At 33.1% G+C, this 17093-nt stretch overlaps 2 protein-coding genes across 2 annotated transcripts; one reads left to right on the forward strand and one right to left on the reverse strand.

Moving 5' to 3' along the window:
- Nucleotides 1-5694: 5694 nt before the first annotated feature.
- On the forward strand, nt 5695-8895 carry LOC102598480 (uncharacterized). The gene is made up of 3 exons (XM_006346586.2): nt 5695-5811; nt 6913-7431; nt 8273-8895. Exons 1-3 carry the CDS (start codon nt 5715-5717, stop codon nt 8806-8808), a joined length of 1152 nt encoding a protein of 383 aa, XP_006346648.2. The 5' UTR covers nt 5695-5714; the 3' UTR covers nt 8809-8895.
- Nucleotides 8896-9621: 726 nt separating this feature from the next.
- On the reverse strand, nt 9622-16420 carry LOC102605393 (cytochrome c1-2, heme protein, mitochondrial-like). The gene is made up of 9 exons (XM_006346526.2): nt 16244-16420; nt 16083-16115; nt 15869-15966; nt 11105-11292; nt 10675-10954; nt 10535-10606; nt 10189-10305; nt 10043-10108; nt 9622-9880 (listed from the first exon to the last, which is right to left on the reverse strand). The coding sequence occupies exons 1-9, from the start codon at nt 16245-16247 to the stop codon at nt 9764-9766; spliced, it is 975 nt and encodes a 324-aa protein (XP_006346588.1). The 5' UTR covers nt 16248-16420; the 3' UTR covers nt 9622-9763.
- Between the last annotated feature and the right edge of the window lie 673 nt (nt 16421-17093).

Genomic DNA, 17093 nt, shown 5'->3' on the forward strand with positions numbered 1-17093 from the left:
AATAAAAATTCAAGGACTTCTAAGTTGAAAATTCAACTAATCTATTTTCAACTTTCATATACTAATATTTTTCTAACTTCAAAGTAATCTAACTTTCATATACAATTCAATGTTTTTCTAACTTCAACCGTCAAACATACAAAATTCAAGAATTTCAAAGTTGGAAAATGCAACTAATCTAACTTCTAACTTCTAACTTCTAATTATTTGTTTGTTCTAACTTCTAATATTCAATTCACAATCATATTTTATTTTTTTTAAAAAAAAACAATTTAGAAGAAAACCCTAAAATCAAAAATCCTCAATTCTCTCCTAACTAACAATAATCAAATATACAAGTTAGCAATTGACTAACATAACTCATCAAACTAAAACAATATACTAATTTATAACAAATCAAATATTACTAGAGTTGAAAAAAAACTAAAATTAAATCCTAACCTTAACAACCTAAGGAAAAGAGCCAGTGAGGACGACGGGTGGCGGCGCCGACGGGACTAATGCTCAAGGAGAGAAGGGCGAATGTGGCGTGGGCGGGCGGCGACGCAACAACTTGGTTTTAGAGAGAAGAGAGAGAAAGAGAGATGGGAAAATGGGGGGAAAACTCGTTTTTGGTTCAACTTAATTTAAAAAAAGCAACGGACAACGTCTCTTTGTCCGTCGCTTTTTTAAAAATATTTGACCAAAATTTTGACTAAAAAAGCAACGGACTAAGAGACGTTGTCCGTCGCTTTTTTTAAAAATGTTTGACTAGATATTTTGACCAAAAAGCGACGGACTAAGAGATGTCGTCCGTCACATTTTTAAAAAACTAATTAATAAAATAAAGAAAATTAAAAACGACGGACAACATGGTTATTGTTTAATTTATAAATAATTATTTTTAATAAAAAGCGACGGACGGCGTCTCTATATATATTAAATAAATAATTATTAATTATATATATATTTAGTGCAAAAATCCGCAAAAAAAGTGACGGACTAAGAGATGCCGTCGTCACGTTTTGTAAAATAATTTTAAAAATAATTATTTTTATTAAAAAGCGACGGACGGCATCTCTTAGGCCGTCGCTTTTTTGGAGCGACGTTGTCCGTCGCTTTTTCTTCCGTCGTTTTTTAGCAAATTTTTAGTAGTGTCAATTGAAGTGGCCAAATCATTGAAATCCTTAATAATGAGAATACTTCAATTAATTAGAAGTAAACCTAATTTCAAAAAAACATGAGATACTTTATTCAAGAGTAACCTAGAATCATAGTCACTACAATTCATTTATGCATGCATAATTTAAAAACTCAATTCATGATCAAAGTAGACAATTAGCATGGGTTCATATGAAAGACATTGAAAACATGAAATTTGAATCCAATCATACATGATAAGATCAAATATAATCAATTAAATTAGAATTAATTAAACACATGAAGAATCATATAGGAACCCTAGAAATTGGGTGAAATCATAAAGGAAAAATTGAGAAATCTTGGGACTCAATGGATAAAAAGGGATCCATTAAAGAAGTTTCCACATATCTTTGGTAATTGAAGCCCTAACAATTGAGTAAGAGACCTTGGAGCTTGAAGAACCCTAAAAATTCTTGAGAACTTTGGGAAAGAATTTGGAGAAGACGATTTGAGGGATTTGAGTGGATGAGAGGGAATGGAGAGGGATTTTGAAGGGTAAAATCAACGACGTAGTTTAAGAGTTAAAAGGATAGTAAAAGCCCCAAGTAACCCTGAACTTAAAAGTTCCCAATAAACCTACAACTCGACCTACGGTCTGTAGGAACTTCTACAAATCAACCTAGTCACTCGTAGAACCTGTTACTAGGACCAATATTATGGTCAATTTCCACGAAACCCTTCCAACGGGTTGTCACAACTTCTATGGCTCGTAGGCCTCAGTCGTATAACCCAAAATCCCAGAATTACCTTCAAGTCACATCATTTTCCATGAACGCTATTCTACGACTCGTCAAATCTTCTACATACCATCTCGTTGGTCAGTAGAAACTTATCAGATACTTGAAATTTTCCAAAATTTTAACACAGACCCTATGACTGCATTTCTACGGACCGTAGTAGGACCTTGTATCGTCCGTAGGGGTAGGGGCGGAGCCACGTAGGCTCCAGGGTGTCCAATTGGACACCCTTCGTCAAAAAATAAACAATATATACACGTAAAATTTTGACTTTATATTGGTATATATAGCATTTGGACACTCTGAAATAACAAAGTAAAGCGTAGTGGAGTTGGCAATACCCGTCGCGAACGAATATTACCTCCACTAACTATTTTATTTTGGATTTTTTTTCAATTAAAATTGAATTATTTCCTTAAATTTTAATACTTTTTTCTTGTGGAATAAGGTTTTCTTTCTCTATAAATAGGAGACTCATTCACCCAAATTATATCACAATATTATTAAGAATAGAAATCTCAATAATTCTCTCTCTATTTTTTTTTTCTCTTTCTTTTATTTTATAACAACAATAACCAGCTTAATATTTTAGTTTCAAGTTTCAATGGCCATGAGGAATTATTATAATAGAGTCCAAAAAAAAGTTCGACTTCTCTAAAGTCAAACCAAATAAAAAAACAACGGTAGATCAATTAGAGATGTTGTCACATTCTTCTCAAAAACAAAGCATTGATTTAAATACTCTAGAAGTTGATCCAGCAAAAAGAACTTTAGTTATAAAAACGTTTTAGGATATGAAACCTCGTTGAGTACAGTTGTAATAATATATTTAAATTATGTTTTCAATAGTAGTTTATTTTGTCTTTATGTTAGTTTTGAATTATATAGTTGTAATTCTATTAAAAATATTATTTTATTTAATTAAATGTTGCTTAACTTAATTATTTGTTTTGGTAATTTAAATCATCGTTTTTTTTTAAAAAAAATTACTATTAAAAGTTTGAACACCCTTCATGAAATTCCTGGCTACGCCACTGCGTAGGGGACTTCCATAAAACATGCACTAATGTCAAAAATGCAACTTTCTTCCATTCTAGCTTACCCAATTTTTGAGGTGTTACAATATCTCACCCTTGGGAACATTCATCCTCGAATAGGACTCAAGCTAGCATGAATAGAATAGGAAAAGAACAATGGACTCTAGCAATCCATCATGAATGCAAATCATATCAAAATGAATATAAACAAGGAGTAATCGACCCTAACCTAAAACATAAACTCAAAATCAAGTTTTCATGAACATGCGTCATATGAAAACATGAGAACATCTAAAACGCATGAATCTAAAAGAGTAAACATGAGGAACTAATACCTCAAGCTACAATGGAAACGGAGGGAAAGGATGAGGAAACTTGACATAAATTGAAACATGGTGTATATATTAACACCAATAACATGAACTTATTCATAGTGAGATAAAGATAAATCTATCTGGTTAAGTAATAAAATGATTAACTAGTCTGATAGTTAGAAAAAAAATACATTGATAATAAAATTGACAAATATGTTGGTACAAATAAACGTAGCAGCATATACTTTTTTTCTTTCACTTTACTTATCATATTTTAATTTGTGTATGCTCTTTAAAAAATAAGCAATTCATATGAAAATTTTATTATAATATCCATATTAATTGATAAATGATTTGAGAAATAAACAATTAATTACAAAGTAAAATATGAAGAAAAAATTGTATTTTCTTAATATATTAAAACTAACAAAAAATGAGAATTTATTTTTGAAATAGTAAATAAATAAAAGTAAGCCGGGAGTATTTATTGATTCAATGTAAATATTTGTATTTTCAAACACAATAATACGCCTCAAATGCATATTTTTTAAAAAGGAGTGTAAATGACAATATTACCCTTAGGTTGACCTAAGGAAGAACATAAAGGAGACATTATAAACGAGGAAAGTATTTATTGATTTGATGTAAATACTTATATAACCGAACTCAATAATTCGCGTCAAATGCCCGAAAAAAGGAGTGTAAATGACAATATTACCCTCAGGTTGACCTAAAGAAAGAACATAAAGGAGACATTATAATTAGTACACATGGCTAGAAGTCAAACAACCTACACCATATAAGACCTTTTATTGACTATCTCTATTTATATTTTAAAAATGGTAATTAGGAATTAAAAAACACTCAACATTAATACAAGTAATTAATATAACTTTAAAATAATTCCATATTGCTCGGATCATGTTACCCAACAAGGCAATTATAGATGCTTAATACCTAACTAAGAGAGAAACGAACACCGACCAGCACAGAACAATTCAATTTATTTATTACAAACTAATAATAATTTATAGTTCTACTTAATGATAATTTAGGTTGTTTTATGAAGCCGGAGGTTTGATTTAGGTTGATGATAAAGTGAGAATACTGTTAATTCTCTTACGTAGAGCTGGTCTACAAAAAATCAAGGCTTAAGTTAAATATTTTGATCTGCATGATTTAATTCATCTAAAAATTTAAATTGATATATAGCTAAAATTTATTCATGAAAAATCTTATTCAAAATATTTTTAAAAATAACTTTTTTTATTTTTGATAAGTTATATATATTCATAAAAATTATATTAGATACTTATATAAGTTAATTCAAAAAAAATAAAGCTTAGTAAGATTCCAATAGGTTAGGTTATGATTCATTTCAATTCAAGTGACTTTTAAGTAGACATTATTAAGTAAGGTCATTTTGATCCAGGTTCAATTTCGAGCTCACCATTTGACACCCATATACTAATAATTAGGGTATAGTATATCGTTTAGTAGAGGAAATTAAAAAATAATTATGTATATTTTTGTGTAATAACGATATCTTGTTTGATATATATTTTTAATTTATGTATATTTAATGCTAGCAATATTTAGATTGAGGTATGTATAACTAATATATGAAAATCTATTAGATTAGAAATGCAAGGGGTTTTTAATGTAGGAATTAGCAGGGGCGGAGCTAGCATAGAGTTAGGAGTTCATCCGAACCCCCTTCGGCAGAAAATATTACTATTTATACATGGTTAACATTGTTTTTATGTATATAGTAGATGTCGAACCCCCTTCGATTAGTTTGTGGTTTACTTCTTCAATTTTTTAACCCCCTTATTAAAAATCCTAGTTCCGCCACTGGGAATTAGCATGGTCAAAGACACAATTGTCTTCCACTATATTAGTAGAGGATATTTTTATAAATAAATATTATATTTTAGAAATTATGCAAAGCATGTTATTTTAAATACACCAAATCAAACAATGCATAAAATGTAATCACTACTAGAAAAATTGGAATTAGCTACGAAATTTGTCGCTAATCGGTGTTATTATGCTCGTAGCTAACGTAAACTTGTCCTAATTCATCACTAAATAAAATTAGCAACAAATTTTATTGTTTAGCTACAAAATTAATTCGTCGTTAAATTCAATAATATCGACATTATTAATATACTTTATTCAATATTATTCTTATGCATCCTACCGAACGATTCATCGATACATTTGATTTTTAATGTGTGTTTGTTAAGTAGCTCCTCAACATGAGAATTGCACGTGCAGACTATGTTCCCTTGTAGGTGCTGGGAAAGAGCAAGTTGTGGTAATCACCTGTAATTTCCTTAATCTGTAAGGGCATTTTCAGCAACAGATATTTATAAAAACCCTTAGAGAGTTTGCCAATTTTCATTGTGCACATATCTCTCTCATACATATAATTAATTTGGATGATATATATGGAAGAAGCTATGAAAATGAAGAAGGTAGTTTTAGTGTTGATGATACTATGTGCAAGTCTCCAAATTGGTTCATCTCTAATTGATGGTAATTAATCAATCCTTAATTATCCTTTTTATTACCATTTATGCATACTTTGTACATGTTGTTTTTATTAATTCAATGCTATATCTACACTACTAGAAATAAAGGTTTTTTTAATCGTGAATTCATTAAAAATTTATGCTACGGAATGTGATTTTCTCATTTATTTTTCACCGAATCAGCTCACTGAGAAAATATATGGTGGGAATAGATTCTCATTGAAATAGTGAAAAAATTCCTCTTTTTTCCGTATGAAAATATTACTTACTATTTTTTCTTTTCATATCTTCAAATTCATTTTCATAAAGCTAGCTAGGTCTTTTTCCTCTTTAATTTGTTTTGAGAAGGATGTGGGAAAACTTTAAATTTAAATTTTTCATTTTACGTGTCTATGTCAAGCTCTTACGATTATAAAAATGTCATGACATATTTAAAAGTATTTATTCTTTTCTTTTGGATATATATAACCTATTGGAGTTGCAAGTGTTTAGAACTTGGGAGTTGTGACAATAAATTAGCTTACTCCTTGTTAGAGTACCATTTTGCATGAGTTATTATTAGTTGTCAGCAATCTTTGGGCACCAAGTTCGCAAATGTCATTCAATGCTCCAACTCACAATTAATAGTTTTTGAGTGGGTTAGTCAATTAAAAATAGTTGATAAATATGATAGCTAAAATTAATTTTATAAATAAATAATTACATATTGTTTTTTTTTATAGAAATATTGAAATTAATTAAGAAGTTAGTGTTTCCGGTATAAACGTGTTTATAAGCGCTCTTTTATGTAAAAATGACTGAAATGTCCTTGAATCTATTTACCAATAATATAAATTGGAAAGTATTTTCATATAAAAAAGGACAAATAATGAAAATATTCTAAACACTTTTTTTGTTACCAAATGCATACACACAAGAGTGATGATGGATCCTCACTTCGGGCGGAACTAGTAAGGATGTAGGTTCATCTGAACCCCTTATATATATAATAAATGTTGAACCTATTTGACTTCTTCGTATGTTTACTTTTTCATATTTTGAACTTCTTAATGAAAATTATGATTCCGCCACTGCCCTCACTCTATGGTTTTCTAACTTATACCAGGATTATTACCAAATGGCAACTTCGAGCAAGGTCCAAAACCATCACAAATGAAGAAAACAAGAGTAATAGACCCTCATGGTATACCTCATTGGGAACTCTCAGGTTATGTAGAGTACATAAAATCAGGACAAATGCAAGGTGACATGTTACTTCCAGTACCACAAGGGGATTATGCTGTTAGGCTAGGTGAAGATGCATCACTCAAAACCAAAGTCATAAATGTCACAAAAGAGACATTTTACTCCCTATCTTTTGTGTTTGCTAGGACTTGTGCTCAAGAAGAGAGACTTAATGTGTCAGTGTCACCTAATAGTGAACCAAAAGATTGGGGAATGTTGCCATTACAAACAATGTATAGTAGTGATGGATGGGATACTTATTCATGGGGTTTTTTGGCTGAGGCTAATGAGATTGATATTGTGCTACATAATCCTATTGCTCATGAGAAGGACCCTGCTTGTGGACCACTTATTGATTTTGTTGCTCTCAAGGCTTTGAAAACAACACATAGACCAAAAGGTATAATTAACTCCTCCCATTCATTACATTGTCAATTTTACTATGCGTCTTAATTTATGTGACATTATTCGAGTTTAAAAAATCAAATAGATTTTTCCTTTAATCATGAATTTTTCATATACTCTATCCGTTTTATTTGGGGTGGAGTTTAAGAAAGAAAGAAAGACTTTTGAAACTTGTGGTTTAAAATAAGTGACATGTGTTTGTGTGGCTATAAATCATTTCATTAATGATAAAATAGACATTTTAAAGTTAAATTATTGTATTTAATATAGAAATGTATCATTCTTTTTGGGACTGACTAAAAAGGAAAGTGAGTCAGTCATATAAACTAGGATAGAAGGAGTACTACTTTTTAATATTTTGAATGTTAATTATTGTAACTTATAATTATTTTTGTGTAATTCTTAAATATGTAAATTTTATTTCAAAAAACTTATATTATGTATCTAAATTTACGGTCAAAATTAAAAATTTAGACTCACCAAAATATTCAACTTGCTTTAGACACATGTATAGTTCAAGTTCTTTTGAAACTTGTGATTCTAAATCTGTTATAAAATTTACATCGGTTATAATTAAATATTTTTCATTAATTAAGGATAAATTGAAAGTTTAAATTAAATTATTTTCAAATTTAGAAAGATGTTAGTCTTTATTTGGACGAAAACTAAATAGTACCATGGTATGCACATGCACTTATTATTTAATCTACATTATCTTTCAATACCTATTAAATAAAGTTACCCATAACTACTGCCTTTTAAATGATCAGATTGTGTAAATACTTTCCATACGTCAGTGTACAAAATTTAAACTCTAGTTACATAAATGTATGCAGACAACATGTTGAAGAATGGAAACTTTGAGGAGGGTCCATACATCTTCCCTAACACAACTTGGGGAGTCCTAATTCCTCCCAACATAGAAGATGATCATTGTCCATTGCCTGGATGGATAGTTGAATCTCTCAAGGCCGTAAAATACGTCGATGCCGATCACTTCACGGTGCCCGAGGGCAAGCGAGCCATCGAGCTAGTCGCGGGACGAGAAAGTGCAATAGCACAACAAGTGATCACCAAAGCTGGAAGAATTTATGATCTCACATTCTCAGTTGGAGATGCTAACAATTCTTGTGAAGGGTCTATGGTTGTTGAGGCATTTGCTGGCAATGTTGCATTACAATTTAAATATGTGTCTAAAGGCAAAGGTGGGTTCAAACGTGCTAAGCTTAGGTTTACAGCAACGTCTCAACGCACTAGGGTTAGGTTCTTGAGCTCGTATTATCATATGAAGAGTGACAACTCTGGCTCTTTGTGTGGTCCTGTGGTCGATGATGTTAGGTTAGTCAGCGTTCGCAATCCACGTATCCCATAGGCCAATTAACTACGTTATGTGTCTCTTTTTTAATTTGGTTTGTGATCCGTTCACATTGCTCTACGAAATCATGAGCTATATGATATATTCAGTGTAATATTATTATAGTGCAATTGTTACTTTTACATGTTACACACGCAAGAGATTTATATTATTTGGTGTTTCAATGTCACGTCTTACATGTACTTATCAAAATTTCAAGAAATCAAATGAAGTTGTATTAGTCTATTTATCCCACGAAATATTTGCCACCTCCCACCAACAACAGATACCAACCTATCCACTGTATTAACTAATTAATCTTGTGAAGTGGAATAAGGATAAGAAATAGAAAAACAGATAGGTGAAAGAATATCTGAGCATATGTAACTCAACATTCTAATACCATTGGTAAAAATTTGAGCATCCTGCATTGTGTTCCTCCAGCTACATTAGAATTAGATAGTATAACACTAATGATATGTAAAGAATTTGAGCATCAAATCTAAAACTTAAAGAGAACTAGTGTGGAGAAATTATATTCATGACAAACAGAAACCATCATTTTATAGTTAAAAGTCCTTGTGAAAAGACTTTTATAATATTCAATAACCTAAAACTTCAGGTCGTTTGGTTGGAAACAAGTTATCCCGGAATAAGTTATTCCACCATCCAAAATAGGCAAAAGTCTATCGCCTGGTGACTTTAGAAAAAGAAGGGGGGGGGGGGTTGCACTTGGAATTCCAATAACAAAGATTTATTATAGACGATACTGTAAATAGTACAGGCGGTTATTCATTTTCCCCTCAAAAGAATAGCTCCAAGTGGCTGATCTATTGTCTAGAGTCTACATTGTATATAACACTGATAATTCAAATCATTGGGCAATAATATCATTATTCCTTGTGCCCCCATCACATACAGTACACAAAAGGAAATGCTCACGATTAGTTCACCTAGTGTGATTTGAATGAAATCAGTTGACAACATCAAGGACCAATTTCCGAGATTTCAGGACAGACCATCTCAGGCGACGGTAGTAAGCTGCTTGGAGAAGTGCAAGTGATAAGACGAATATCCATTTGAAACCCATCTGTAGGAATTACAATAATACCCAAGAGGTCAGAAAAATCATTTAATGGCACATTCAACTGTCAATGAGGATCCAATATCAGTTCAACATGCAAAATGCAGAGGTTTAATCTAGTGACTATCATACTGCAAGAGAAGGACCATATGGAAGATTGCGGCTTACCAGCTTTCTCTCTTCCATTTCTGGTTCAGCAGCCCATGACAGGAAGGACACAACATCTTTTCCCATCTGCACAGTGAGAGAAAAATTACTTCCATCTCTTTATAATGGATCAACAAATAAAGCAGAAAGAGAGCAAGACATATTACTTGTGCCTCAGTTGCGGGTATACCATCCTCATACTCAACAGCACCATCATTAAGCATTTTAGGCATCGCTATAGCTCCACCAGGGAAGTAAGGGTTATAGTGAAGACCTTCCCTAATCTACAATAAGAGTTGAGAAGTTATTATGGTTCTCAGACTTCGAAAATTGTGATAACAATAAGTTAGTATCGAACAGTGTCACTATTAGGTAACAACCAATTAAAAATGGAGCATATCTCTTCACAATTACATCTTCAGATGTACACTATTTTTCTGTTTGATGCTTCCCCTATTCTAAACAAACAAAAGATGGTCACAAACCAAAAGAAGTCTGAGGGGAAGAAATTACTGAGACACCAGCAGGAGGGTCCCGGTAGCCAGTTAGAAGAGCGAAAACATAGTTTTGACCACTATGCCGGGCCTGAAAGAAGAAAGAAAATCAGGCAATGCAGATAAAATATAGCTGAAAGAAGAGGACCAAGGCAATACCTTAGTGATAAGACTTAGATCAGGAGGATAAGCCCCACCATTTGCAAACCTTGCAGCTGCTTCATTTGCGTAAGGCTGTGGAAAACGATCACTCAACTTCCCAGGGCGGGTGAACATCTCACCCTCATCATTAGGGCCATCAACCACCTCAATTTCTGCTGCCATGGCCTTAGTTTCTTCTTCAGTGTATGCAACACCAACAAGATCACGGTAGGAAATTAGCGACATTGAGTGGCAGGATGCACACACTTGCTGGTAAACCTGATGACCTCGACGTATCCTATCAGGCAAATAAAGGCGTTAAACTAAATGGGGTATCCATTTCATTACTCATGCTAAAATTTAGTTTTGAATAAACAAAAGGTTGAAATGTTATTCTGTAGCCTCCAATGAACTTTAATTATCATGTGGCAGCATAGCATATACTCACGAAGCATGATCATAAGAGCTGAGAATGCCTTCGTGAGGCCAAGGATAGCTCGGACACTCTAAGCCATGTTCGGCCTCATCAGAATAAGCAACTCCTGCAAAGCTAAGTAGCCCAGAGACTCCAGCACCAACCACTGCAAATGCTCTGAAAGACTTTAACCCAGCAGATCCAAAACCATCTGAGTCATGCTTTGAAACAAATAACAAAGTAATTTAATCAGCTGTAAATTATTCCATGATCATATAATTTATAGACCATACAATGCTAATGTAAAGGATTCAACAGAACACACTTAGTGATAAAAACTTTAATGGCTCAGTCATTAGCATATGTGAATATAACACCAAAAAGAAAGAAAAAAGGCAATTAAAGGTACATTACAATTGTTTATACCCTGCACCACTAGGATACACATTATTTTACTCAGTATTAGAGGTTCACATGTATGATGGCTCTCCCAATAAGCAATTTTGCTCCTTGTGGGATGAAAACCATAACAAATGGCATGAGAAACTAACTTTGCATAGTTTACATCCTCATAGATATATGAATTAGTAATTATATGAATGACACTCTCAATTATATTCACCAAAGAAATATGGGATCTGAAGAATCAAATCATGTAAACCAAACTGGACAATAATAAGTCTGCCAAGGGATTCACAAAACTGATAGTGAAATTTTACGATGTCTACTGACACGGTTGAACCATCTACCACTCTGCATTGGTTTTTACTCTTTCTGAAATGGTTAGGATTGTATTCAAAACAGCACAAAGAGTGTGCTGGGAACTCTGCACAATGTGGCAAAGTATAATGATACAAAAGTACATCACATCCTTAAACATGTAGGGATTCCAGTAGCTCTATTAAAACAAAAAGTTGCTAGCCTTTATCTTCTGGATGGAACTGTATTTGTCTTTGAAACATCTCAAGTTCCTCTTCACCACTCTTATTTAATATTTTCTTGTGAAAGTAATGATGTCCAGATTGTAAGACAAATAGGTACTAGTCTCTGCCAGGGGGTAAATGCAGCGCTGACTTCACGTTTATTCTTATGGCAGAACCACCAACAAGAAAATGGAAATCAAGTTCTTTAGTTTCAGTTTGAGATATTGAAACATGGTCAAGTAGCTCTTCTACCATGCATCGAGATCCAACATTGCTTTCTCTAGATAACTATAGGAATACATGAAATATCTTGTAGTATCAGTAGTGTTAGTTTGGCTGCATATTAAGCACTCAAAGAACCAGGTTCTTTGAACAACTATGCGAGAAGGTAATTTGCAACAAGTATATTAATACAAGTATTTAACGTGGAAAACTCACTTCCCTTAGGAGTCAAAAACCATGATCCAACTCTCCACTATCGTTTCAGGTTTGCAACTGCCCTTCTAGCCTAAGCTTCTTTTATGATACCAGCAGTATCTAAGTAATATTTGATAGTACAAAACTAATAATCAAGGACGCAAGAAGAGCTAACTATTTGTACTACAAATATAAGCATGATGAAATCACATGGCACAGTAAACTAGAAGTTTATTAATATGAAATTCATGTCATAGTAAACCTGAAGCTTACTAAAAGAAATAGCACATATAATGGTACACTTTCACTAGAACCTTTCTTTTACCTGGACATTCAAGGGGGAGTGTTGTAAAATAAGGGTGGATGCCCATGTATGAGACCCACCCATTTATGGGCTATTTTCACTTACCCAATCATTCTCCTTCTTGGTGGCCTTTTTAACTTTGGCTATAAATAGCCTTTTCAAACGAACAAAAGAAATACAAGAACAGATTGTTCTCTTCCTCTCTCAACTTTTTGTTAATTTAGTTTATCACTATCATTTGTTGGTTATAAAATAAATATAGAAGTGATAAACTAAATTAACAAGAAGAAGGAGAGAGGGAGAGAGCTATTCTTAACAAAAGGGAGAGAGAGTGAAAGAAAAATTTGTTCTTGTATTTCTTTTGTTCATTTGAAAAGGCTATTTATAGCCAAAGTGAACCAAGAAGTAAACACTAGTGGGTCCCATGAGCATCCATATCCTTTACAACACTCTCCCTTGGATGTTCATGCAAAAAAAAGTTATAGTGAAAGGACAAGTACATATAGTTATACTTAATACGCATTGTTTGCTGCCTCACTAAATATCTTACCAAGAAAACCCAGAGGGATAAAACCTTGGTTAAGAAAAAATGAGTACAACACGTATTTTACTCCCTCGAATAAAGACCACAATTCAGATGGTTAAGTCTTCGCATCCCAATCTTGTGTACCATCTTCTCAAAAGTTAAAGTTGGTAAGGATTTGGTGAATAAATCCACTGGATTATTGCTTGAACGGAAATGTTACACATCAATATCACTGTTCTTCTGGAGACCATGTCTAAGAATAATTGTGGTGAAATGTGTTTCGTTCTATCTCCTTTTATGAACCCTCATTTTAATTGGGTTATGTCTACAGCATTGTCTTCTAGTAAGATTGTGGACATCTTAATATCATACTCCATACTACATTTTTCTTTGATGAAATGTATCACTAATCTCAACCATACACATTCTCTGCTTGTTTTATGAATAGCTATTATCTCAGCAAGATTTAGAGAAGTGGCAACAATAGACTACTTCGTGGATCACCATAATATAGCAGTTCCCCTATATGTGAACATAAGGTCCAGAAGATCATCCATTTACAGAAAATAGCAAATCAAATCCCAAATGTGTTTACTGATTTGAAAAGGATAACTAAGTCACATATTCGAGCAGAGAATTGCCTATCCAAATTGATGTTCCAACAGGACCATCTACTAGTGTCATAGCTTCTGAATCTCAAACACATCTAAAGCGTGGTAGACCATTGGGTTCAAAGGATACAAATCCTAGAAAAAGAAGTGTGAAAAATGATCATATGACACCATAAAAGAATCTCATAAAGAGATTCAAGATTTGATTAATCCTGATATTCCTAAAGAAATCAATGAACTCAAGACTGAAGTGAATAAAGAACTATCAATAGGTTTTATTGGTGATAGGATAAAACTGAATCAATCAAAAATTATGGTGGATAATGTTTTTGCATATAATGTTGCACTAAACATTATGCAAGACATTGAGGATCTTGAACCTCTATCTGTCGAAGAATGCCTACATAGATGTGATTGGCCAAAATGGTAAGAGGTAATTCAATTAGAATTGAACTCACTTGCTATATGTAAGGTTTTGGGACCAGTAGTCCAAACGCCTAATGATGTAAAATCAGTTGGCTATAAACGGGTCTTTGTGTGAAAAAGAAATGAGAGAAATAAAATTGTAAGGTACAAGGCATGCCTTGTTGAACAAGGATTCTCTCAAAGACCCGGTGTCGACTATAAAGAAACATATTCACCGGTTATGGATGCGATAACTTTTTGATATCTCATCAATTTAGTTATACATGAAAAGCTTGAAATACACCTAATGGATGTGGTTACAACTTGATAATGAAATTTATATTAAAATCCCAGAAGGATTTAAAATCCCTAAAGCATATAGTTAAAAGTCTCGAGAAATGTACTCAAACATATTACAAATCATTAAACAGTTTAGAACAATCCGGGTGCATGTGGTATAATCGCCTCAGTCCGTAATTGATAAAAGAAAGTTATATAAATGATGTCATTTGTCCTTGTATTTTTATTAAGAAAACAACATTAGAGTTTGTTATACTTGTTGTTTATGTTGATGACATAAATCTCATCGGAACTCCAAAAGAGGTCAAAAAAGTAATTGAGTATCTAAAGAAAGAATTTGATATGAAATATCTTGGAAAGAAAAAACTTAGTCTTGGTCTGCAAATTGAACATTTAGCAAACGGGGTCTTCATCCATCAATCTGCCTATACTAAGAAAATTTTGAAACGATTTTACATGGACAAGACACATCCATTAAGTACTCCAATTGTTGTCCGTAGTTCGATCACTTGAAGTAAGTTAAAGATTTGTTCCAACCTCAAGAAGAGATTAAGGAACCTCTTGGTCCTTTAGTACCATATCATAGTGCAATTGGTGCACTTACATATCTTGCTAATGCTACAAGACTTGACATAGTGTTTCTGTTAATCTATTAACAAAATATAGTACTTCCCATACACGGAGACATTGGAACAAAATTATGGGCAGGAGGAGGGTTTGGGAAAGAGGGGGGCTTTGGGAAAGAAGGGAAGGGGGCCCACCAATAAGGTGTAAAGCGTAAGGGCCCCAATGCCCTTATAAGGCGTGTAGGGCCATGCACCTTCCTTTTGACGTTTATTTCACATCCATTAAGGGAAAAAAGCTAAGGTTGGGGGGGCTGCGCCTTTGCCCCTTTTGGTTTCTTCCACAATTTATTTGCCCTTTAGGCTCTAGACTCATCAATCAACTACATCCACAAACTACTTGGGTTGTCTATATGAATCCTCTATATACAACACTAACAAATGGATTGACGTATATGGCAAATTCCCCAAATCTCTACCGTATTCCTATACTAGTATACAAGCTTGTAACAACAAATACCTAGTGTAATCCCACAAGTGGGTCTAGGGAGTTTAGAGTATATGGAGACCTTACCCCTACTTCATACGGATAGAGAGGTTGTTCTTGATAAACCCTCGACTTGGATAAAGCATTTCTAATATAGGTGCTACAACAACAAATCTTAATCCCACCTAATTGAAATCCCCAAAATGATGCTTTGTTTCCACTGAGTTTTAGCATTCAACTGTGGGACATATATAAAAATACCTTAAAGGTGGAAGTCTTAAGCACATTGCTGGCATTTGAAAGCTTGCTTTCGTCTCTGTGAGCTGCTCTCGTGATGAAACGATTAATTCTTCCAAACCCTGAATTTAGAAACAAATAAAGCAACAAACTTTACAGTTTCAGGGGTAAATGATGAGCAAAATTTGACGAAACTAAAAAAATGTAAGGAAATCCATGAATAGTGATGAGTTTATACCATCGAGCCCTATCCTGATCTTCTTTCCGAAACCTGTTTAAAAAAATCATAAGATTTAGCTCATTTTCTACTCAATCAATCAATCAACAAAAATTTAATACCAAACTAGTTGAGATCTCTATGAATAAAATCCAAATCCAGATATAATAAAAAGGACGTACTCATTATTTAACGAGACAGAGAGAGAGGACACTATGCAGAGGGAAATGGTGTAGCGTTGCAATGGCTGCACTGTGTTTAGGAGAAGAAATTGTGGTGTGGGAGGGAGAAGCGCGTGTGGCTCAGAACATCTTGAGAATAAAAAAATCAGGAATTTGTCCAGTCATCGTCCTGGGTGGCCTAGCTCCAGTCAAATTCGGGTTTGCTAATTTTAGCTGGATATACTTTTTGACACCAATTTATTTTTGGAAAAACTACTTATCTAAACATACTTCACTATCATATATACTTATTTTACCTCTAGTTTAAAACAATTACATATAATATCACTTTTAATGATTATATCATATATTTTAAAAAAATTAATCAGTTATACAAGTTCCTTAAATATGGTGTTGAATAATTATCTTAAAATTCAAATTCCTTAATTTTTGGTTGATTAGCAATTCAAATTATCTCTCACGTCATCCCCTCTCCCCTAATTTATCGTCACTCCAAATGATCAACCTACTCTCTCTCCTAATCCTTCCACTCCCATCGCATCCCAAAATACTCTCGGTACAATGATGACTCCTCCACTAGAGCAGAAGAATGCATCAATGGGTGTGTCTTCTCTAAGACTATCAACATGCGGAAGTCTAATATCTAATTAATTATAACTTGAAGAATCAAACTTTTGTATGATATTGGACTGATTTGACAGCAAAATACTTATTATTTTCTTACTAGTGGCATCAATGGCCACTTTTTCTATTGCCAAAGATGAGAGAGACGAAGGGGAAAGGGAAGAGAGATGGTGGTAAAAATATGTATCTAGTTAGTTGTATGTGTATATACATGTATCTAATTAAA

This window comes from Solanum tuberosum, unplaced genomic scaffold (genome assembly GCF_000226075.1).
Source record: "Solanum tuberosum cultivar DM 1-3 516 R44 unplaced genomic scaffold, SolTub_3.0 scf00078, whole genome shotgun sequence".
In the NCBI taxonomy this organism is placed as follows: domain Eukaryota; kingdom Viridiplantae; phylum Streptophyta; class Magnoliopsida; order Solanales; family Solanaceae; genus Solanum; species Solanum tuberosum.